The sequence below is a fragment of the Anabrus simplex genome, chromosome 1 (genome assembly GCF_040414725.1).
Source record: "Anabrus simplex isolate iqAnaSimp1 chromosome 1, ASM4041472v1, whole genome shotgun sequence".
In the NCBI taxonomy this organism is placed as follows: Eukaryota; Metazoa; Arthropoda; class Insecta; order Orthoptera; family Tettigoniidae; genus Anabrus; species Anabrus simplex.
The window spans coordinates 1,800,601,385-1,800,626,508 of record NC_090265.1 but is presented as its reverse complement, the minus strand read 5'-3'; the positions used below and the strand labels follow the sequence as shown (position 1 = coordinate 1,800,626,508).

The 25,124-nt window shown below is 37.1% G+C and overlaps 1 protein-coding gene across 1 annotated transcript in view; it reads right to left on the bottom strand.

Moving 5' to 3' along the window:
* Dlg5 (Discs large 5) overlaps positions 1–25,124 on the bottom strand; it is a 390,290-nt gene that overhangs the window by 91,439 nt on the left and 273,727 nt on the right. The window contains exons 20-21 of the mRNA XM_068225698.1: positions 4,769–4,933; positions 1,128–1,252 (exon numbers count right to left, since the gene is read on the bottom strand). Of these exons, the coding sequence (XP_068081799.1) occupies positions 1,128–1,252; positions 4,769–4,933 (290 nt within the window). The remainder of the gene's footprint in view (positions 1–1,127; positions 1,253–4,768; positions 4,934–25,124) is intronic.

Sequence of the window (25,124 nt, the reverse complement as noted above, 5' to 3'; positions counted from 1 at the left end):
AATCAGGTGCCTGATTCTATTTTAAGGTTAAGATAATGGCTGATGATGCCTAAATACAAGGCGAAACATGTACCATTTTAGTTAATATGCCAAAGTAAATTCAACTAAGACAAGACTTATTGTATTGACTAGGTGGTGAAATCAATAAATTAACTTATTGTTATTATTCCAATCAAATATCATCAATACGGATCACATGTAATAAATGACCTCATGTCGTATCTAGTGTTTCCGTATCGTTGTTGGATAGTTTTTAGTCATATGTTCAGTAGTATGTTTTTTCACTTAACATGTTCTCTTTTGTTGTGCTCTGCAGAAACGTCTTAATGAGGTTTTACTGTATACGGTTGAAAACCGCAACTGCTAGGAGTCGACGTCAACTTGATGGCACCTGATCATCATCCTGAGTGTGTTAAAGCTGAAGTAGGTATATCCACAAACTTAAAATATAATCCTTGTGAGGAAAGGGCGTCTGAGTATACCCTGACCTACCCAACGCCAACTTTTGGGTGAATAATTGTAGTGGTTTATCGTCTTTAGAGTGGACAAACGCCCTTAAAATAGCGTCCAACATTTCAGCGGTTCAAGCAGTCTCTGCCATATCGTGACTGTGGCGAGGACACGTGCTCAGCGTCTGTCCCAAGGGAGCACTGCCATCAGCTCTAGCTTCAGCGTGTGTCTTGTACAGGATCGACTAGAAGAGCATTCACTGCTTTAGTGTTGGATCCCACCATTCGTTTTGAAAGAAACACTGAGCAGGCGACTGAGGTTGACAGAGAAGATATTAATGAACCATACCTCCCATATTTAAGCGAATATTACTACATCCGACTTGAGCATTGGTGAGTTAAAGGATTGCTTTTTGTTAGCAGGGGAGGTGCTACAAAATAAACCGGAAATATCTTGAAAGGGTTAGGCATCTCCCGAAATACACTCAACATCATAATAAGTATTCATCGCCATCTTTATGTTTCATAATTGTTATTCTAGGTCACACTGTGTGACAATCCCCTATGAATGTGTTGTATTCTGTAAAGTCCAAGCAGTTTCTTTTTCCAAGTTGTAACATTACATCTACTAGCAGGATCCTTGTGGTGACACAGTACGTGTGTTGATATTTTACTTACGTTCTAAACTGTACTGGGCTAATACCGTTACTTTGTCCGCCGGCTTAGCTAACTCATACGCTGCTTCCTCAGCAGTGGCGTGCTGGAGGTCAGTGTTGTTATATTTCAGGATCTGATCGCCTGTCCTGAAAAACCATACATCTTTATTAATTGGAATAAAATTACTTTCTGGTTCACCAGCCTGCCACTATAAATCACTGAAATAGATAGTAACAATCCTCAGACAACTAAGGTTAAGTTGAAGGAAGAATCCCACTATCCAATACTTACTTACTTTGTATTGCTAGTCTATGTAATCATAAAACATTCCAGCTTAAAATCTAGTTACATGATTAAAAAGCGCATGATTCGCTTGTCTGATTTGGAACATCTTCAGATAACAAACGGGTGTACAGGTACAAAAATTGACATATATGAAATAAAAAACACTTATGATGATGATGATGATGACGATGACGGTGAGATAAAATGTTCCTTTACATTGAGCTAAAACACTCAACAAGTTATTCAAGTTTGTCAGAATCCTGGAGATGTTGTTATAGTATTCTAATATGTACTTTAAATATCTTGTAGATGAGGAAATACTGTACTTAAAATTTAAAAATACAATGACGGGGCTGGAGGGGAACTCCTTAAAAATAACCGAAGCTGAGATTAAATCTTGATATAAAGTTTTAAGGTGTTGAAGGGAGTCTCCCGGACGGTCCCATTATGTTTACTTCCCAAAATCTTAGACAGAAAGCAGCACCAGTTGCTGCTAGACTCCTCGAAGGACACAATAGGTTGCCAACATAACAAGATTTTGGGGAAGCTCTTTCATAACAATAAGACAGCAATCACCTTCAGAGGATCCCTTAAAGAGGTCCACTTTCACCAAATTAAACCAAACAACACCACTCACCTCAGAAAAGAAGAGCAGATGAAGAGAACAGTTTTTTATTTAAGACGGAACATCGGCATGAAACATTTCTTTTTCAAACACATTTTTAAAAATGAACAACTAGGAAAAACACACACTGTATACTAAGAAATTTTTAACATTTATTCAAGCGAATAGAAATTGTTTTAAATTAGGTTAGAACATAAGTAGATCCATCTCCCCTTCCTCTTTCACCGTCCTACTCAACCTTCCTCACATTATTTTTATCTTTTTAAAATTAATAATTTTTTAATAGTAATGTACATTTTAAAGACTTTTTTGAGAAGAAGAAATTTCTCCGTAATTTCACCTATGCAACGTAATGTAGCTGAAGATGTTCCTAAGGAACATGTTCTACACATAATTTGCTTAAAGCAAATACAGTAAAACCTCATTAATTCAAAGTCATTGGGACTCAAAAATCGGGCTTCGAATTACGTGATTTCGAATTAACCGCCAATTCGCAATTCAGAAGTACCAACCCTTGCCGCGTTACAAAATTTTCTCAGACCCGTTACTGCATGCATTTAACCTTGATTCAGCTTATACCTTTCAAATGCCATGAAAAAAGAACTATTTCCAAAATGTATCCAAGAAGGTGCATTTACAGTATTCAAATAATGCACTCGGATATCTCACTGGTAAACATAACATCACGCAACGAAAGAAAGAAAAAAAAAAAAGCACGATTCAAAGACGAGGAGAAATCTATGCTCGCTCCCATGTGCAAGTGCTTTATTAATTGGATTACTATACTGTATGCATTTTAGATGCGTTGTATTTACACAGAAAGTACCCGATGCCCTTAAAATCGAACTTTCCTATGACTCTATCCTTGTACGATTTCCCGCCATAGTACTTCTCTCGTACTTCAGAAATGTAAACACTTGCCGCGTCACGAAGTATTCTAAGACCCATTAATACATGCAATCACCTCAATTCACAGTTTAAACGTTTCAAATGCCACGGAAAAAAACTATTTCAGAAATGTATCCAACAAGGTGCATTTACAATGTTCAAATAATTCACTTGTATAAATCACTGACGAACATAACCTCACGCAACGAAAGAAAAAAATCACACAATTCAAAGATGAGGATAAATTATGCCGATTCCCCTGTGCAAATGCATTATTTTTTGGATTTCTTTACTGTTTGCATTTTTATTATAGATGCTTTGTACTGGCATGGAAAGTGCCCGACACTCTTAAAACATTGTGGCTTATCGAAGTTTCCTATGACGAGGGGATACAGTATCTCGCTTCCATGTGCATTGCGACTCACTATTATGACCCCCATCCCTCACACTGTACAATTTCCCGGCTGGCAATTTCTCCTTTAAAACCATAAGACCGTTTGGGCTCGCATTAAAATAAAGCAATGCAGTTTTACCGGCATTGTCAATATTGTTCGGTGCCTACGAATTTATTATATGAGTCACGCTTTTTCGTCAACTGTCGGCATAGCCAGTGTTCGCGGATTCTGTTTTCCCGCACACTGCCTGTTGCTTGATATTACGGCGTTCCTTAAAAGGTTGAATACAAAAGAATTCCGATTTCATTCAACTTAGCAATCATGAAGCTTACTGTAGACCCACCGAAGTGAGTGTAAGTGCGGAAAGCTACCCCTCCACGTTCCGGAACGCGCGTTCTACTATGACGCGGAGCGGATAAATTTCGAGTTGAAATTACTCTGTAACATACTATTGTTTAAAAATGTAAAGGCAGTTTCGAATTAAAAGTCTCTGAATTTCGGTAATGGGGCCGACATTGTACTTCGAATTACGAATTATCCATATTTCGAATTAAACAATTGAAATAACATGCAAAATTGTATCTCATGTTTCCGGGAACGAGAGCTACTTCAAATTAGGCGGGATTTTGAATTAACCGATTTCGAATTATCGAGGTTCTACTGTATACAGTATCAAACAGGTGGAAGTTGATATTTATTGATTTAATGTATGTAAAATTTGACACGGGAAATGAAGCTGATTTCCTGAAATCTAATTCCGTGTCGGCAAATGTTTCAATGCGGCCAAGACCGGCTTTTAAGATTCCTCTTTTCCTAATGCTTTGTTTCAGCTAGCTCATTCATGACGATTATTCACAATAAACTATCGTTCTTGTAATACTGTATTATGTACAGTTGACGAGGTTAAATAATCACTATACATGGCTAGTAAGAGAATGACGCTTCACAAATGGTCGTGGGCATTTTATCTTTGCCATCTTCACTTATAATTCATTTTGCGTGAAAGATTTACCTACAATGTATTTTTCACCATTATGAAGTAGCGTAAATATTACTTACATGCACATATCTTCAATTATTTAGACTGATGTTAACTTATTGTTTTTATATCACAGGTTGGAGGACCAGTAAATGTGAGATGTAAACAAATGTGATAGCCCAAGAAGAAAACTGTTTACTATTTTTACATATTTGTTCCTATGTACAAAATAAAGTGACGATTGCTATGTTGCCAATTCGCACATGTAAAGAAGGTAAAGAGCAATTAAATATTGATATTGGCTTAGCAACTTACAAATAATTATAACCATTAACATCGGGTGATTATTTTTAAAAGAGCTATTGAAAATTTTTTAGTACATAAATTGCCATAATTTGTATAATATTAGAACACAGCATAATTTTCACCCAATTACTATTTTTACACACAAAATACATAAGAAACTAGTGTCCCTAAGAGGGAAACTTACCTGAGTCCAGAGTTATATGCCACAGAATCATCTTGAACACTGTGCACAAAAATACCAACAGCATTGCCTCCAACAAGGCTTATGCCCAAATTACTGCACTTTCTAGTTTCAATGAAAAGGTACCTTGGCTCTCGTACAGGTGGCTTAGTAGGATCTTCAGGACTCCTACATAATGCAAAACAGAAATAAGATGTTAGCAATCACAAATATCATTATGTTCACACAAAAAACAGTGTACACTTTTAGATGCTAAAATGGGCAGACCTATAAATACTGGACGCTGTTTTCAAGGTATGGTCATGTCAACTGATAGGGGAGGGATTTTCTGTAAACAAATCTATCGCTTGCAAGGTTTTCAATATACAGTAGAGTCCCGCTCATCCGACCTTCGCTTATCCGACATTCCGTGTTATCCGACACTAGTAGACTTAATTTGAACTTTTGGTGGAGACTAAATTCAGGGACACCCGGTGTGGAGGATGCGACCGTGGGACAAACACTGGCGTGACCGCTGGCGGTAGGACCGTTTTTCTCTCAAGGACAGGTGCAGTGAGTCTTCAGTCATTGTTCATTCTAGTATTGGTTGGGTGCGGATGTTATAGTTTTCATATCCTTTGTGAGTATGGCGAGTAAACGGAAGAAAGTGATTGTTTCTATGGAAGACAAGCTGAGTGCATTAAAGAGACTGGACAAAGGGGAAACTCTTCAAAAAGTGGCTTCAGATTATGGTGTTGGACGTGTTACAGTCGGAGACTGGAAAAAAAAAAGAGGGAAGAAATTGAAAAGTGGTGCTCTACCAGAGCAGCAAGTGATGTACTGAAAATTAGAAAAACAATGAAAAAATGTGAGTACGAAAAAGTAAGTGAAGCGCTATTTCTTTGGTTCACTCAACACCGGGAAAAGGGCCTGCCAATATCTGGCCCCATTCTGCAAGAAAAGGTGGTGTATTTCCAGAAGGAGTTCAATGAAGGGGACCCTAATTTTATTGCCAGTACGGGGTGGCTTGATCGGTGGAAGAAAAACAGTACGGCATTAGGCAGCTTAATATCTGTGGAGAAAAACTGTCAGCTAAATCCGATGAGGTTGTGAAATTTAAAAAGGAATTTCAAGAAATAATTCTTGCTGAAGGATTAACCGGTGATCAGATTTTTAATTGTGATGAGACTGGGCTAAATTTCAAGATGCTGCCACCAAAAACTCTCGCAGCCCAATCTGAGACGTCTGCACCTGGCTACAAGCGTAGTAAGGAAAGAGTTACTGTTCTTGCCTGTAGTAATGTTACTGGGAACTTAAAAGCAAAATTGCTTATGATCGGTAAAGCAAAGAAGCCTAGGGCTTTTAAAAACATTTCTGTTAATGCTCTTCCAGTCCATTACACGAATCAGAAGGCTGCCTGGATGTCTGCTGACATCTTTAAAGACTGGTTTTTTACACAGTTTGTTCCAGATGTAGAAAAATTTCTAGCTTCGAATAATTTCCCTAGAAAAGCGCTTCTTCTACTAGACATCGCTCCATCACACCCAAATGAAGAGCAACTTAGAAGTGGTGACATCAAAGTCATGTTCCTCCCTCCTAACGTGACGTCATTACGCCAGCCAATGGACCAAGGTGTGCTGGAAACATTGAAGAGGAAATATCGGCGGAAACTCCTTTCATCCCTGATAGATAAAATGAATAATGGCAACGACATGATAGAAAAGTTAAAACAAATCAACATGAAAGACGTGGCATATTGGATAGCGCAGTCTTGGGAAGAAGTTGAAACAACGACATTAGCAAAGTCTTGGAACATACTGCTGAGTGAGGTTGAACATCGAGAAGTGGTACAAGAAGACACGGAAAATATTGTGCCCCTACTGAATTGCATACCTGGCTGTGAGGATGCTACGACTGAAGATGCGAGTAAGTGGTGTGCACAAGATCAGGTGTTTGAACTAACTGACCCTGATATTATTGATTTTGTGAATGCTAATGGAAATGAGGATGAGAAGAACGAGGCATTGTAGAACAAGAGGAGAAAACGATGACTCACAGTGAAGGATTAAGTGCATTGGAAATGGCATTAACCTACGTTGAGCACGAGCCGGAAGCAAGCGATGGCGGGATCTCGCAGCAAGAAAACGTGGATCAACAGGCAAGCAGACATTGTTGACAAGTTTCTTTTTGTAAGACATTTGGAATGCTTTCATTCAATACTGCATGCAATGTACAATTGAACTGAGTACAGCCTTCCTGTTTGTTTCAGTTCATTTTCAAAGTTGTTCTGTATTATCCGACGTACTCCAGGTCCCGTTTAGGTCGGATAATCGAGACTATCAGCTTGAGCAGCAGACTATCAGCTTTTTGACCTCCTAATTAAATTGATTGTAGTCATTAGAGCTCTAGGTTTGTTGTGAAGGTGCTCTTCATATATCCTTATACAGTATAAGGAGGTTACCCATGTATCACACATCACAGGGAATAAGTCAAAGTTCTCAGGGGAAGCATGTTTTTAAACAATACAAATTACTGACTCACTGATGTTGTTAAACCACTCTGCATTAAATGAAACAGCTTTTTAAATAATGGTTTTGGTTGGATTTTGTTTAATTCAAAAAATGAATGAAGAATCTGCTTTGGATTGTGAATGAAAATGACTTGAGGCGTCTATTTGCAAAACCGGCCATCTCCCAAAAAAATTGAAATCCACTTTTTGTGCTGAATGTGTTCTCTGTCCACTTTTACACAAGGTGGCAAACTATTAGCTGCAAGCTCAGCCTCCAACCAGCTTATTTACTTAATCGAAAATTGGGGTTAGTTGCAAACACGGCCGTCTGCGTATGGTTATGAGTTGCAATACCGGCCATCTCCTCTAACGCTCTAACGTTTTCGGGCTTATTGAAAAACAAACGAAGAAAATAGAAACTTTAATACAACCTGAGGAATTTCATAGTGTTCATTCTCAGTATGGCAAATTATTTTTACTAGGAAGAGATGACAATGTTCCCGACTTCGACTGGAAAACAGAATGTATTTCTATTTTCAAGCCTACAGGGAAATAGCACTTCAAATTTTCTGCTGCAAAAAGGGTTATTTTGACCAAATCAAAAGGAGGCAATTCAGTGTTAATTCAAGGTGAACCCAACTACAGAATAGATGTTGGAACAAAATTAGGAGTTTGTAAGAAAGGCAAGAATGTTTTGATGATGAATCCAAAAGTTATACATGCTGGTAAAATAGTAAACAATTTAAAGGCAAAAGATGTTGAATCTCTATTGACCAAACATTTTGGGACTCAGTGGAGAAATGTTGAAGTGCTTAAGTTTTACAAAGAACTGATTGATAAAAATAACCTTCCACAAAACAACCCAGAAGATGATGGAGATGAATGTGAGCACAGTGTAGACAATGGCATTAATGTTTAATTTCATGTTTAATGTTTTTTAAAGTTTAATTTTTTTAAATTTATTTCTGGTTCGTTTTGTGTAAATGCATTGGCTTTTTATACTGCATTGATTTTTTAAGTGAACTTTTAAATAAAGCATTTTTTCTACATTTTTATTCCTTCAGTTTCTTTAGTTTGGTGCAAAACCGGCCATCTCCAAATTTGAAATTTAAATATTTCAAATAATTATAGGAATAAAACACTGGCATTCTGTAACATTAATTACAATGCTATTTATAAGTGATAAAACAAATACAAATAATTCTAAATCTCTTTATTTAGATTTTATACGTTTTTTTGGTCTCCTGAAAAATTTAACCATTTGGAGATGGCCGGTTTTGCAAATAGACGCCTCACTTGTCGTATTTTGATCATTTCTGAGGTGGACTAGTAACAACCAAAGTGTTTAAGTTACATTTGTGAATTGTTAGCTGGCTCTAACAGAAGCAGCTGCCAAGATATTAAATGTCCACGTCTACAATAACAACAGAAAATGTACTACACATAAGACAAACTGACTCATCTAGTTGAAGCCACTTTTATTAACAACATTCAGAAAATTAACACGATAACTCTTACCAGCGACTGTTTTGTATTCTTGAATAATCTGGAGGTAAAATTTGGCTATTTCTTCAATATTATGATGAAAATGACTTAATCTTGTTAGTGTCAAAGGATAGAAAGCACTGACCTTAGTAGGTTAGTGATATAAATGATGTCTCAGCATTGATAGAGAACCTTTCAAGGCTTTATCACATTCATCAATGATTCTGGTAGTTTTAATTTTGAGCGGAATTCTTTAAAGAACTGTCCCGGCTTTGCACAGGAACAATTTTGAATTTATGTTGATAGGCTTTATAAGATTTCCTTGTAGATGGCATAAGTTGTTTTCTTCCTGATGTACCGTACATAGCTCAGTGCAACATTTTTCTGAGGTCCTTTCATCAGCCTGCATGTTAGCTGGCTCCTTTCTTCCCAAGCGATATTTAAACTATTCCCTAAAATGGAACTCCTAATCCATTCATGATGCACAAAAAAGATTGTTATTATCTAAATAAATAAGATTGAGGTGAATAAACTATTTTGGTAAGTGTTTCTGATTTTAAGGCTGATTGTTTACTGGAAACTATAACATAAAAACACTCTTTGCAGTCTCTGGACACCCCTTGCCGTTTGTTCCAAAGACGCTAGCCATGTAACTACGGTGTAGGACCCCCTTTTGCTTCTATTATGGCGTTCAACCTTTATTATTTATTTATAGTTTACGCCTACATTGGAGTACTTCAATCCATATACACTACAGTCTTCACAACATTAGTTGTAATGTTTTTCAACTTCCTCTTCTCTTCCCACAACTTCTTCAGTTTTTCTGACCTGGCCTATTACTTTTTCTATTTTCCTGTGACTGTTTTTAATTTTAGTCTTGTATCTCTACTTCTCAGAATCCTCTCTCTTCTCTCTCTGCAGTTTGTTTCAATTCAGCTCTTCTAAATCATTCTGGACCTCAACAAACCAGTTGTTTATGGTTTTACTTTTCCAAAAGAAATTGAATAATTGTTTCAGGAGTCTGGTCTCTGGTAATCTTACTATGTGGCTGAAACACAATTCTCCTTTTTCGCACTGTATCCACAATTGATTAATTTTCCCGATAGACTATTGCATTAGGCAGCAGCCTCCATTGTCCATTTACTTGATGTTTTTTATTGATGATTGTCCTGATGATCCTTCTGTCTATTTTTTAGATTTTACCCGTTGTTGCTTTGGCATTCAACTTAAACAGAGTTTCACTTGCATAAGTTGCTTCAGGTTTAACTACTGAACCTTAATGTTTGAATTTGGCATTTATCGAGAGAGATTTCTTATATGTTGACCATGTGACTCATTGTGCTCGTCTCAATTTTGTTGTTCTGTATTCTATTCAAACTTTATTAATGGTTTTCTACTAAGTTCTGATACACTGATGGTGGAATTTGTTTCCATTCTTCCTGGGTTGTTAGGCAAATTGATCTGGTACGGAAAAAAAAAAAAAAAAAAAAAAAAAACCGCACACCCCCTTCATCATCTCGAAGATGGCGTTCTCGTCAGAGGTTTGAGCATGGCAGTCCAGCATATATACCCAATTTTCTTCTAACCACTGTGACCTGTGTTTGTGGTGAAATGAAATGGCGTATGGCTTTTAGTGCCGGGAGTGTCCGAGGACATGTTCGGCTCGCCAGGTGCAGATCTTTTGATTTGACTCCCGTAGGTGACCTGCACGTTGTGAAGAGGATGAAATGATGATGAAGACGACACATACGCCCAGCTCCCGTGCCAGCAAAATTAACCAATGATGGTTAAAATTCCCAACCTTGCCGGGAATCAAACCTGGAACTCCTGTGACCAAAAGCCAGCACGCTAACCATTTACCCATGCAGCTGGACTGTGATTGTGGTATTTGATGAGGACTAAATGAAGAATCACCATTTCAGAAATTTGTTTTGTGTTCTATAAAGTTATTACTGTGCTATTTAATTTGGAAATGTGAACTCTATAAATTATTTATGTAACTTGAAGAAATTATGCACATAAGATGGACATCGGACTTAATGTTTACTATGCTGTTTAAAATATTATTTTGGATTTATTGTAGAAAACAAATAATGAAGAGATTTTGTATTGTGTAACAGGATGTTTTACTGAGATAGATAACTAGTGAGGCAGAGTGTACTGCCACATGTCATTTCTAGGAGTATTTTTTCCAGTAGTTTCCTGGTTAATCCGAAAGAATATTCTCGAAAAGCTCTGTGATAGATTAGAATAACAAACCTTCTTATTGGTTAATGTGGGAATCACGAGTGTACTCCTCTTCCCTAATTAGTTAACTCTTGATTGCCCCACTTCCGGCTCCTGGCGACTTGGCCAGAGCCAAGCTTGTTTCCATCGTCTTTAATTTCTGACCGGCGAAGGGAGCAGATATCTTCTCCGTCATTCCAGTGGCGGGATTACCGGCCCTCAGGGTGAGCACACTGTTTCTGTTTATTGGATTTTAACTTTAAATGTAAATTTTAATTCGTGCATCGGAGTTTGCCCGAGGTATTTCACATTCGTCAATTTTTAACTTCAAAATTACTTAGCCCGTTTGGAAGCAATTCCCTTCTCTTGTTTTGATTATTCTAATTATGTAAATGTGTAACATTGGTTTAACCCATTGAACAGTACGGACAACATTTACGTTATCTGTTGACCTGGCCTAGTGTAGTACGGACGTACATGTCCGTTTTTAACTTTGTACCAGAGTCGTACTGACGTAAAGTGATGTGAATAAAGTATTTTGATAAGTGTTTCTGATTTTAAGGCTGATTGTTTACTGGAAACTATAACATAAAAACACTCTTTGCAGTCTCTGGACACCCCTTGCTGATTGTTCCAAAGACGCTGGCATCTATCGACCACATGGTGGAACTTTGTTCTCTATTTTTGCTTTGAACACGTGCTATTCTCCTTTTTCTAAATTTCTACTGTCATCTGTCATGCACCTGAAGTACATCTTAGGGCAATCTGTACAGGCAAAAAGGAATTTGGATCTAGTTGTTATATTTTCTTGGCTGCTTTCCTTTAGACAATGAGTGGCCTTGGAACAGAGTTGGTATATTTTTATTCTGAGCTGCTTCCTAGCAATGATAGTCGTTTACTTTCTTCACAAGTAGCCCATGAAAATGGAATCTACTAGTTGTGGAAGGAGTCTTACATAAAGGAGATATCAAATATATTGACGAATGCAGAGTCTGAGGACGAGCTTGGAAGTGAAGTGAAGATAGTAGTGATAGTAATAGTGAACAGTAAGCATGATGTTTCTGCTGTGATTAAGCCTGGTGCAAATTTTAATGACATAACCTCTGAAAGTCGAAAATACTGTGAAAATCTAGGAGCTATGGGGGTTGCAGTTTATCTAGCAGAGACTAACAACGTGGGAAGAAATAATGCAAGAGGAATGATCTCTTCCCTCAGATCGAGACTACAGGAGTTACATCACACCAATGCCGAGGTATTTTCAGTTCCTCACAGACATATCTTCCGGCATGGTCTTGTGTTAACAAGGAGGTAAACAAGGTTACTGAAGAACTTTTGAAAATATGTAGGCACTTCAAGAATGTAAAGTATGTAGATATAAGTAATTTGGGAAGATGATTTTATACCTTGCATGGTCTGCACCTAAATAGGTTGGGATATGTTGTACATAGTATACTAGAGTTTGCTAATTCAATTCAAGATGTAGAATGTGTACCTGATCCCATTCCTCTAAAAAACTAGATACAGTGACCGATATAGGTCGGTCTGTCATGCTAGAGTTGAGGAATGGTATTAATACTCATGGTAGTCTGTACAGGTTAGTTCTTTTAAGACTGTATTGGGGAATAGTGTTAATATGCAAGGTAGACAGACTAAGTTAGATTCTTATCAGATCACTATAATCAATGAACCTGTAGTTACTAGTAGGCCTATTGTGGAAAAAGGACATCCAAGATACTGATAGTGTCCAGGAAACAAAAACTGACAATAGTTTACTGACTATCCTGCAGGGTGTTAGAACTAGAACATTTCAGTAAAGCATGCGAGAACATTGGCTCGTAGAAGATCAAGTTGAATTCTTTGTGCCCAGGGGGTATATTATGGCAGATATGTGTAGAAGTAATAAGAAGAATGGGGGTGCTGGAATTTTAGTCAGGGACTGTTAATGTTGATTTAGGACAATACTGTGCAGAATTAGACGGAGAGTTTAGTTGTGTTAAAATAATAGAATCAGAATCTAATAATTGTAAGTTTGTATAGATTTCCACGTGAAAGTATTTCTTGAGAATTTTGAAGTAGTTATGAGAAAATACTAAAGTTTAATACTAAAGTACTTGTCTGTGGTGATTTTAATATGGAAATGGCAAAATCAGACGAACAGTCTTCAAGAATATTTCTTAACCTTGTAAGATCATTAAATTTAACCTGTACAAACAAAACACCTGCACGCAATAATGCATGCATTGATAACATTGAAGTATCTATACTGTCAAGTTCATGAACAACTGGTATTTCTTTTTGCCAGAAGAATTTGTCTTACACAGACAAAAGAACAAATAGGGAGCCCCACATTTCATGGATAACAACACAGAAAGATTGTTATATTAACTTATTCAGGGAAAGATTGAAGAAAGTAAACTGGAATTTTTTATACGAAAATCAAACTGACAAAGCGAAGGCTGATATTGCTACTGAAACTTTCTTTAAAACTTATGTTGAATTGTGGCATTCTTGCTCCCCCATGGTAAAGGTCAATAATGTGCGCACAGTTAGGAATAAAAACTTAACTGGTATTCTGATGAACTGACCCAAATAAGGGAAAGGATGTTGATTCTGTATAGAGTTTATAAAAATTCTTAGCTGCAAGGGAGTGTGCAGAAAGATGCGTATGAAGTATATCTCCGGTGTAAAAAGTTCTACAGAACTAAACTTGCACATGTATGAAACATACATCGAAAGTGCATCCAACAAATGTAAGGCCGCTTGGGATATTATAGCGCAAGAGAATGCTCCTAATCATACACATGATATATTACTGAATCCAGATACTATGAATGATTACTTTTTGAACACAGTGAAAGAAATAGGTGATAATGTTACTCCAACAGGTACATCTGCTATCATTGGGCCTGGTCCACATCAGTTAGGGGGACATACTTTCCAATGGGTTGACATTACGTCAAATGAAATCATAAAGACGGTCTCAAAATTACCTAATTCTAAAAGTATGGACTGTTATTGGCTGTCCAATTACATTATTAAACAAACAATACGTCTGATTCGTGAACCACTAGCGTTTAGTATCAATAAATGTTTAAAGATTGGGTTTTTTCCGAATATGCTTAAAATTTCAAAAGTTATTCCGGTCTTCAAAAGTGGTGACAAACATCTTCCCCAAAATTACCGTGCAGTCTCAATTGTTCCCATATTATCTAAAATAACTGAATCGGTTATTTATAGTCAACTTAGTAACTACTTTGAAAATCATGCCCTGTTGTCTAGTAATCAATATGGATTCCGACAGGGTAAAAGTACTACCTCTGCAGCTCTGGAAATTGTCAATCAAACTTTAACAGCCTTTGAACATAGGAAAATGGTTTCTCTGGTTTTGTGTGATTTGAGTAAAGCATTTGACGGTATAAATCATGACATTTTGTTGGGAAAACTTCAGTATTATGGCATTAATGGTCCCACTTTGGATGTAATTAAGATGTATGTAACAGATGCCAGTTTGTTGCAATTAGAAATAGACATTCCACATTGAAAGATGTTGTTACAGGCATTTCACAAGGATCTGTACTTAGCCCATTTCTCTTTAATGTTGCTGTTAATGACCTACAACAAAATGTTATGTCACAATCAGTTGTATCATATGCAGATGACACAACACTAATCAACATGCATCAGGACGTATTAAATCTGCAAGAGATGTCACAAGAAGCTCTTGGGACTGCAGTGAAATGGTTTTCATCTAATAAACTACTCTGCAACGAGAATAAAACCCAACATATTCTGTTACGATTGTCCAATAATATAGAAATTCAGTCAGTCAAGTTACTAGGTATTCATATTGATACCAAATTCAGCTGGGAAGTACATGTCAATCACGTCTGTAAAAAGGTATCATGGGTCTCATATCTTATGTGGAAATTGAGGAAATTAGTAACAGCAGACTATTTGAGAATGGCATTATTTTGGACTTTTCCAGTCCCATATTTCATATGGGCTGCTATTGTGGGGACATTCATTTTATTAAATCAAAAAATCAAAATCAAAATCTCTTTATTTGCAAATGAGGTTGCAAATGGTAGACTAAAATACATTATTGTCAAGCACTAAATATTAAATTAACAAGAGAAGAAAATTTTCCTATAATACAATATTATACAATTTACGCTAACAATGTTTTCTATTAAACACACAGCTCATCCTTAATAAATTTATATTGTTTACAAAATTCTACTTATAATATCTCCTGTAATACTTACAAATATAGTCAGCTGATATACAGTATGTGGAATTACTTCAAATGATACTATACAACTGGTATAAGATTAATATTTACGTTGCATTTATTTATTTACTTTTTTTTTTTTTTTTTTTTTTTTTACCCGTTCTGGATCCTAAGTAGCATAACGACCTGTTGCGTCTTAACCAGAGCCCCTTTTGCCACCACTTTTCAGAGTTCCTGAAGGGCCTTCACAGCTACCGTAGCGGTCCCAGGGCCCTCGAAGTCACCACTGTACTTCACCCCTACAGGCAGTCCCCTACTTTGGCTGTCCAAACACCTTAGACCAGGGAATGGAATTAATTTATTCACACACATTTTTAATTTATAATAACCTGCACTGGTCGAATGCCCTCTAACACTTCATTTACATTCTCTGCTGCTGTTTATTCTCTTCTTGAATATCTGTACAGATTTTGGAAAAGGATCAAACACTACCCCTGGTAAACTGTTCCACTCCTTTACACCCTTCCCAATAAATGAAAATTTTCCCCAATCGCTTCTGCTAAAATTCCTTCTAATTTTATATTTGTGGTCAGTCCTGCCGATATAATTATTTTCCAACTGAAGCCTCTCACGGATATCTCCCCATGCTTCTTCTCCTGTATAGGCTCTATATAATCCTATAAGTCTAGTTTTCTCCCTTCTCTTACTTAAAGTTTCCCACCCAAGTTCCTTTAACATTTCTGATACACTACTCTTTCTCCTGAAATCCCCTGTTACAAATCTTGCTGCTTTCCTCTGCACACTATCTATCTCTTTTATTAGGTATTCTTGGTGAGGATCCCGAACACTGTTTGCATATTCCAATAATGGACGAACCATACTCAAGTAATTTTTTTCTTTTAATTCTTTGTTGCATCCTTTAAGTAGCCTCAAGACATGTAACGATCTGTATGCTTTCCCAACAATGTCATCAATATCACCCTTCCAGTGCAAATTACTTTCAAATCTCACACCTAAGTATTTGCACTTGCCATCTTTTGGGATAACTACCTCATCCAAAGTATATTCAAATTCAGTTTTAAAGCTCCTGTTTGTAAAAGTTGTAACAGTTGATTTGCCTCCATTAACCTTCATATTATTTTCTTCAACCCATTGTTGGATACTTTCAAGGTCCCTTTGTAATTCTGAACAATCCTCAATGGTGTTTATTTCCCTATAAACAATTATGTCACCTGCATACAATCTTATTTTTGATGTTATATTGTTCCCTAAATCATTTGCGTATATTAAGAAAAGTAATGGACCGATTATACTACCCTGTGCAATTCCCTTCCAAACTTTCTCTTCCTGAGATACATTATTTCCTACTTTGACTTTCTGAACCCTTGAATTTAGAAATGTTTTTATCCAACGTGTAACCCTTACGTCCAATCCTATTCCCTCCAATTTCTTTAATAATATTCCATGTTCCACTCTATCAAAGGCTTTGGAAAGATCTATGGCTATGCAATCTAACTGACCTCCTGAATCCAACTGATCTGATATGTCCTGCTGAAATCCCACCAGTTGTGCCTCACAAGAAAATTTCTTTCTAAATCCATACTGGCTCCTCATGAACCAATTTTTATCATCACATATCCCTCTGATGTACTTCGATATTAAACTCTCCAGTATTTTACAAAACTATACTGGTCAGGCTGATTGGTCTGTAGTTCTCTGGTTTCCTTTTATCACCCTTTCCTTTATAAATTGGTATTATTATAGATTCCTTCCATTCCTTTGGTATTACACTATTATTTATGACATAGTCAAAGAGAAATTTTAAATAAGGCACTATGTACCACCCCATTGTCTTTAATACCTCCCCAGTAATTTGATCACTTCCTGCTGCTTTTCCTTGCTGAAGCAGTTGGATTTCTCTGAAAATATCTTCGTTTGTTAATGAGAAGCTTCTTGTTTCCCTCTGTCCCTCTCCCTCTCTATCTCCTGTTTCGGTTTCCAGCTCTTGACAATCATCTACTGAATCTCTGAATTCCCTACTAAATAGGTTTGCTTACTCAGTATCTGTTAAATAGTGTTCACCCCCTTCTTGCACCAGTGTAGGAATTTGGATTCCTTTTCCTTTTTGATTCCTGATATATGAATACAGCTTTTTCCATTTCCCTTTGTGGTCATTACCCTCTTGAAGTATGCCATTCATATAATTCTCTTTTGCTTCCTTTTTCACTCTATTCAATTCCTTCATTAGCTGTTTTCTAGTTTCTCTACTCTCCCTACCCTCTTTGATTTTCCTGTTTACTATTCTACATTTTCTTTTTAATTTTCTTATTTCCCTTGTATAATAAACAGGGTCTGAGGTCATTTTACCCTTCTTAACAGGTACAAATCTCTTCCCTCCTTCCCAAATGATTCCTTTAAATTTAGCCCAAAGTGTATCCACGTTACTCCCTTTACTTATCCAACAACTGAATTGTGATTTAAGGTAAGTCCCAAATTCATCAACTTCAGTTTTTCTGTACAATTTCTTGTCTTGTGTAACCCTCTTATTAAGCCTTTTTGGTACGAGTCCTACATCCATTATTACAGCCTTATGGTCTCCTATTCCTTCAATTACCTCAGTTTTATCAACAATTTCCCATGGTTTAACCAAGAATACATCTAGTAAGTTATTGAGACGAGTCGGTTCTTGTACTACTTGTGTAAATCCTCCCTCCCAAATTAACTTATTTGCCAGTTTCTGTTCATGGGCTTCACTTGCAGCTCCTTTCCATTCAACTTCAGTCAAATTTAGATCTCCCCCAATTATTACCATATCATTATTGTTTTTACGAGTATAATCTATTATTTTCTCAAAGATTTCCATGTCTCTTTCCTCTCTTCCAGGCCTGTATGTTCCTATAATTCCCACCTCCTTCATATTATCACAAACTAATTTTATCCCTAATATTTCATCCCTTTCATCGGTAAACCATTCATGTGAACAATATGTTTCCTTCACCAGAATAAACATCCCCCCTCCCTCCCTTTTTATCTCCTCGGTCTCTACGATAGACTGTGTACCCTTCTCTATTACCCACCCCTTCTTTCAACCACGATTCCACTCCTATCACCACATCAGTCTCATAAGATTCCATCAATGTACCGAATTTTAATTGTTTATTTACTACATTTTGACAGTTTACCAAGAGCAATCTCAGACCCCCTTCCTCCCTAAAACTTGACTGTTGCAATTGGGTAACTTGAAATTCCTTACTATCCTGAGTTTCTTTTTCTAGTTGACTGAGCCAGCTTGAAGTACAGCTGGCTCTTTCTACTAGTTTTCCTGGTCAGTATTATAACTCAAGGGAGTTGCCTGTTTTACAGTACATATCTTAAGATTAATAAAATCTAGAACAATATTTGCTATCTTTTGTTTACCTGAATTGTTTAGATGGAAGCCATGTTTTGTATAACAGTATCTCTCAAAACTGCGGCATTCAATAACCTGAGTATTCCGAAAATGTTTACAAATTTTAACAATATCTGTATTGACCTTGTCCACTTCAATGTTCACACACGAGTCTCTACTCAAATCATGCCTGTGGGGCACTTTCACTACAAAGACATTAGTGTGGGTTAGCTTCCCTAGTGTATGTTTAAGTTGCGATCTTACATTCTTGGCGTCGTCGTGAGCTACGTCGTTCGTCCCACCGATGATAAGCACTGCATCGCCGCTCCCAAAGTTCCTAGTTACTGCTTCTACGTTTTCCACAGCACTGCTGATAGAAGGTCCTGGATATATTTCTCCGGTTGCTGCTATATTCTCGTCGTTAATCACTCCCGCAATTCCCCTTCCTTGGCTATCGCCAAACACAGCTACCTTCGCTGATTTAGGCCTAACTGGGTCTTTAATCTGAATTCTAGGCCTTAATTTTAAACTCGGCACGGCAACGGCAGCGGCAGCGGATCGCGATGATTTGGTTTTTACGCGCGCGGTAACTTTCTTCCAGAATTAAATTATTTAGGGCAGAAAACCTATTTCTGATGTTTATTTCCGGAAATTCAGTTGTAGATTTCTTCTTAGCCGGCCATCCACGAACTACTTGACACCACGTGCTCGAGTTTGTTACTGGTACCGTTATATCACTCGAAGAATGGTCAGTCCCAAATTCTAGCGATCGCAGTCTTTCTTTTAATTCTTGATTTTCAACTTTAAGAGCCTCATTGTCCTTTTGTAGAATGTTTATAATTTCTAATGCACTTTTATATTCCTCATCGACTGTTTTCGGTGCTCCGTCAACGCCGTCCTCAACAACAACATTCCGAACACACTGCTCACAAATCCAGTCAACATTTTCATTAGTTTTTAAGTCTCTAGGGCAATTTCCGCACTTATAATGCCACCATCGATCACATGAATCACACAACATTCCATTTTTCACTAATCTTTGGCATTTTCCGCACTTTTCGTCACATTTTACAGTTAATTTACTCGGAAAATAAAACACTACGTCGTCATTACCGGGCGCCATTTTGAAAAAAAAGTCCATAATGTATTGCTAATTCAGAAGAAGCTTGTTCGTGAAATGTGTACAGCTGAGCACTGTCGTCCCCTTTTTATCTGGCTTAAAATATTAAGAGTTATAAATCTGTATATTTTTATCTCATTATTGTATGTTAAAAACCATCTGAATGAATTTACCATCAGGGAAAACATCCACCAACACAATACTCGTAATAAGGGTAATATTGATGTCCCAAGACACAGACTTGTGAAAACAGGTAACTCACATAAAGTAAATAGTATAATATTTTTTAAAAATTAACATTCTCTGCACAGGATGTGTCCATCGATAATTTTAAAAGAAAACTGTATAACTGGATGTTGGAAAATCCATTTTATGACGTAAAGGATTTTTTTTTTGCTAGGGGCTTTACGTCGCACGGACACAGATAGGTCTTATGGCGACGATGGGATAGGAAAGGACAAGGAGTTGGAAGGAAGCGGCCGTGGCCTTAATTAAGGTACAGCCCCAGCATTTGCCTGGTGTGAAAATGGGAAACCACGGAAAACCATTTTCAGGGCTGCCGATAGTGGGATTCGAACCTACTATCTCCCGGATGCAAGCTCACAGCCGCGCGCCTCTACGCGCACGGCAAAGGAATTCTTAGAAATGAAAATTGTTAATATTGACTTTTAATAATTGTATATAGTGCACCCTGGTGGGGGTGTGATAAGCGTCATGCAATTGTAATTATGATGAATTATTGAGGAATATATATTTCATTTTCAGAATAAATAGTATCTTACTGTACATACAGTAAGAACAGGCCAGGCCGAGATGGCAGGTTTCACCATACCACAGACTGTTGTCTCCATTGAGATTAACAAACACAATGAGTGACAGAATTTGATTTCTCAGAATTTGTGACAACGAGGAAAGAGAGAGGATAACTTGTTGCCAAAGTTTTCATAGCCCCGGGCAGTCTTCGTAGTAGCAACAGCGCAGAGAGCCGAGTGCAAATTTCTGAGAAATGATGTAGGGGTATCTCCATGTAACTAGCGGGAGTTGAACGCGGGGTTGGCACTGGAAGAAAAAAATATGAGCCTTCCCGGTCATGTGGTTAAGGTAGACCAATGGAAAAATTCACTTGACCAAAGCAAGGCGACAACTTCGTATTGTAAGAAGCACTAGCAAGGCTATCTCCGTGGATTAAACTGATAGAAAGAAGTGAAGTATCGGTTCAGAATAAAGTGGAATTTAGGAGCCTTACTATACCATAAAACTCATATAATGTTAATAATTGCGGGAGATTGCATGGTGTAATTCTGAGAATTCATGGACGCTATTCGTTGATTGGCTGAAGGCAAAGGAAGCCACAAAAGAGCGCGAAATGCCGAGCCGGGATACGGAAGCTAAATTCGCGAATATATCCATTACCAGCGAACGATAATAGTTGAGAATTGGTATAGAGCATTTGAGAACATGATTACATGATTGGATCATATATTAAAGCCACGGGCCAAACCGCAAAGTGTCGTATGAAGATATCGGGACTACGCGTCCTAAGATGAACTCCGTTGAACTCGGAAGAGAGGGGATACAAGTATAAATATGAGGTCGTAGACAAGGACTGGCAAGTACTTCTGACAAAGTGTTCGGGCGGTCACCACGCCAGTGGTGCGTAACTACTTTTGACAAAGCGTTCGAGCCGTGACTACTCGTGGAGTAGGGTTCGAAGTATTATATTATTACATAGTACAGTGGGTCATGACGTGATGTAGCTCATATTACAGTCTTGAGCAGTATACTAGTATGAAGTGTTTCAAATAGACAGGACTCAGTAAAGCATAACTTACGGAGTGTGAGATTCTACCAACAGATTTGGAAGTGCGTTACATGAGAACGGTCACGAGTGTTTATGTCACCTATTAAACAGTCGATTCAAAACTGATACCTGGTCAGCTACATGAACGTGAGACGGGAAATTCAAGTGCGCGCACGGGCCGTTGTAAAGGGAATCCCGAGGTATCCCATGTTCCTAGTGTCCGGGAAAGGAATGAAGAATGTATATCTACATTAAGTGGGCTAGATACAAGGCCGAGAGTGTAAAATTTGTGAATAGAATTTAGGGTGGAAATTATTCCAAAGTGCAACAGTTAATTTATTTGTTTTTATTCAAAATGTGTAAAGTTGAAAAGGGTCAAGGATTAATTCTTCAAGCTGGCATGAATACCAGTGGAATGCATTGCTAAAAACTGGAGGGGCTATGGCTTCTTGTCCGGTTTTAGCAGACTACAATGGCAGAGTTGAGTAAATTTTTAACATATTTGTAAGATTGCTATCGTTAGGGGAAGGAAATCATAATATTTTATCATGGTAACTTGATTGTGAAACGAGCCGTTCTCGGCTCGTATAAATTCAAAGATAGATAGACAAAGGGAAAAATTAATACGTAGATTAGATCGAGCACTCATCATAATTTTGATTAATAAATAGAGTATAGTAGGGTTGAGTTGTTCATTCAAGTGCTTGAGTTGTTTGATATGATATGGAGCACGTTTCACGTAAAGATAATGTTAATATTCATTTAGAAGTGCTTCCAAAGTGTTTTTCCGTTATCGGAACTTTTATAGATATTAAGGCAGGTTGTTAAGATAATCCAGAGGTAGGATTGCCAAGTGATTTAAATTGTTGTTGGGACGGAATGAAGTCCATTGATTTGTGTGTAAATATCGCGAAGTTCGCCAGTGGACAAAATAATAATAATAATCTGTACAAGTGTCGAAGTAGTACATTAAAATTTGGTAATGTGTAAAGGCGTGTTTAATAATAATCTTTGAGAATAAAGGCACGGGCCTAGTTGGATAGAATGATTGCAAATTAAAGTAATTAAGGTGGAGATCACATGTGCCGTGAATAATTATAATTTGTGCAGTGAATCCGGTTTTAACACTAATTGTTGATTTAACGTTTTTGGACTCCATAATAATCATAAAATAATTGTGGTAGAAACGAGATAGGCATTTGATAATATGGTCACTATGTTTGAAGCCCAGAGTGATATGAGCCAAAGGTGGAGATTTGGAGTTTTGTGGGACAGAAATCCGGCCCAAAATGAAAGTGAATTGTACTGATGTTGATGAAGAAATAGATGGATCTTAAGGCCCACATAGAGGTTGTATTTATATACCGGTGTATTGAGTGGCAGAATAGAGTCCACACACCGAGGGTTAATTTGTGAAAATGTTTTGAAGAGTTCCAATGGATAAATGGACTTCAAAATGGAAAAGGAAGGAATAATTTAACACTTGCAGAGATTGGATGTATTTGTCCAACTGCGAGGTGTTATGGGATTTGAGAATTGTCTTAGGAGCATATGGTCTCCATGAATTAACGACAGTACGAAAATAAGGTTGCGGGTTCGAACACTATTATGGCCCGACCGATGTGAATTCGGATCTTGGTGATTTCTGTTTGGGAGAGAACGTATGTGACTAAATTATAAAGATGGGGAATAAAAATAAAGATTCTCGAAAGAATAATAATAATAATAATAATAATAATAATAATAATAAATCATATCTGGATTGATTAGTGCCAAAATAAATCGGAATTGTAAAAGGGGTCAGGCGTTAAACATATTAAGAGTGGAATACCGTGTAACAGGCGAAATTAAAAATTTTTAAAAATTAATAATAATAATAAATTTAAAAAAACTACTTTTTTTGAAGAAGAATTTACTTTTTTTAAATATTTTGGACATAATAATGATGTTGGGAGTTGAAATGAAAAATCTGAGATTTTTAACTACTACTAATAATAATAATAATAATGAGAATATTTGAAGAAGGAGAAGAAGAATAATTAAAGAAGCTACTTTTATTTATTTCAGATGAAAATAAAAAATCGCGAAAAGTTGAAATATTATTACGAGGATGATTACGGGTTACGATAATCATGATCTCCACAAAACATAATAATAATAATAATAATAATAATAATAATAATAATAATAATAATAATTAATAAAATATTTTTTTATTTTATTTTTTTTCTTATTATTTCGGATGCTGATGATGGATGATACTAGGGAAGTCAGCTGGCGAATTAACGTAATAATGTCAATTGGTTGTAAATAATAAGTTAAGTTAATATGTGTACAATGAAGGCAAATCCCTACATCTGGACCATTAGGTTAGAGTCCCTTTGTCGTATTCCTTCAACTAACGATTAGCATATCTTGGTTAGGAACCCGGGGAGAGTTTGTAGTTTCCCGGGTTGGTCTCATCTCAATCAAAGTGGAGGCGATAACATGGTCCATGTGATCGCGCCTACTTAGCCAACAGGTATTTGGTCCATGATCAAATAGGGTCATGGTGTTAACGAAGCTAAATCTGATACCTTCAGATATCAACGGTTCCACCACCCAAATGGAAGGGTGGTCAAAAGTGATAAATATTATGTAATCATTTTTCAGGAATAATTTGCCAAATTACCGGCAAATCAAGGGTCAACAGATTTTGATTGTGTGTAAAATTTCATTTGTTTACTTAAATAAAATGCTCCTTTAGCATTTGCAAGGAAACAGTTCCAGGTTCTTGTTCTTGTAGAATAGTAAACCCTTGGTGACCGTTTAAATATCCGTCCCCATTCCTAGGACGGAGCCTTCATAATTTCCCTTTGATCTGAATATATATAATTTGTGTGTTTTATGATGAGCCTTAAAGTAAAAGATTAGAGTGTCCCGTTCAACCCTGTAGTACTGATTGGATGGCGCCCTTACATTTAGTTTGAGATCTTATATCTCAAAATATTTTTTTAATTGTTTATGAGTTGCGATAGATTCAGACCGTAACACTCCCTGAGATAAATGCTGGTTGGGACTCAGGCTTTGAGCGGGTACAATAGATAGTAGAAATAATACTGTAGTATTGAATGACAAAACCTATTTCATGTAAATGATCAATGGTGAATACATATTCTTATTATTCTTACTGTCACAACAACACACAAGGGTAAATACAGTTTGCCAGGCATCCAGCAGGTCCACACATCCCTCTGAGTGTCACAGCATACACAGCTGTTCTTCAATCCATAAAACCTTTCTCTGCTCCACAGACCAATAACAGCATTGTCTGCACCACTCTAAGCAATACCGTGTATTCGTTTGATCTTTCGATCGGTGGCTTCTGGGCAGTAAGACGACCCTGGAAACAGAGTCCTATCCAAAGAAGATAGAATAGAAATGTAACTCAATAATGAATTTCGGTACCAAGCCACTAGGCGCTAGTAGTTTCAGTCCCCGATCAGAGATAGTGCCTGAGTGCGCATTTTGTGCAATACCTTACTGCTATTAACAACAGATAGTGCAGCGAAGTAACATCTGGCGCAATGACGCACATCCGGTTATGCTTACAGCTCCACCTCCCTTCCCTTGCCCCCCCA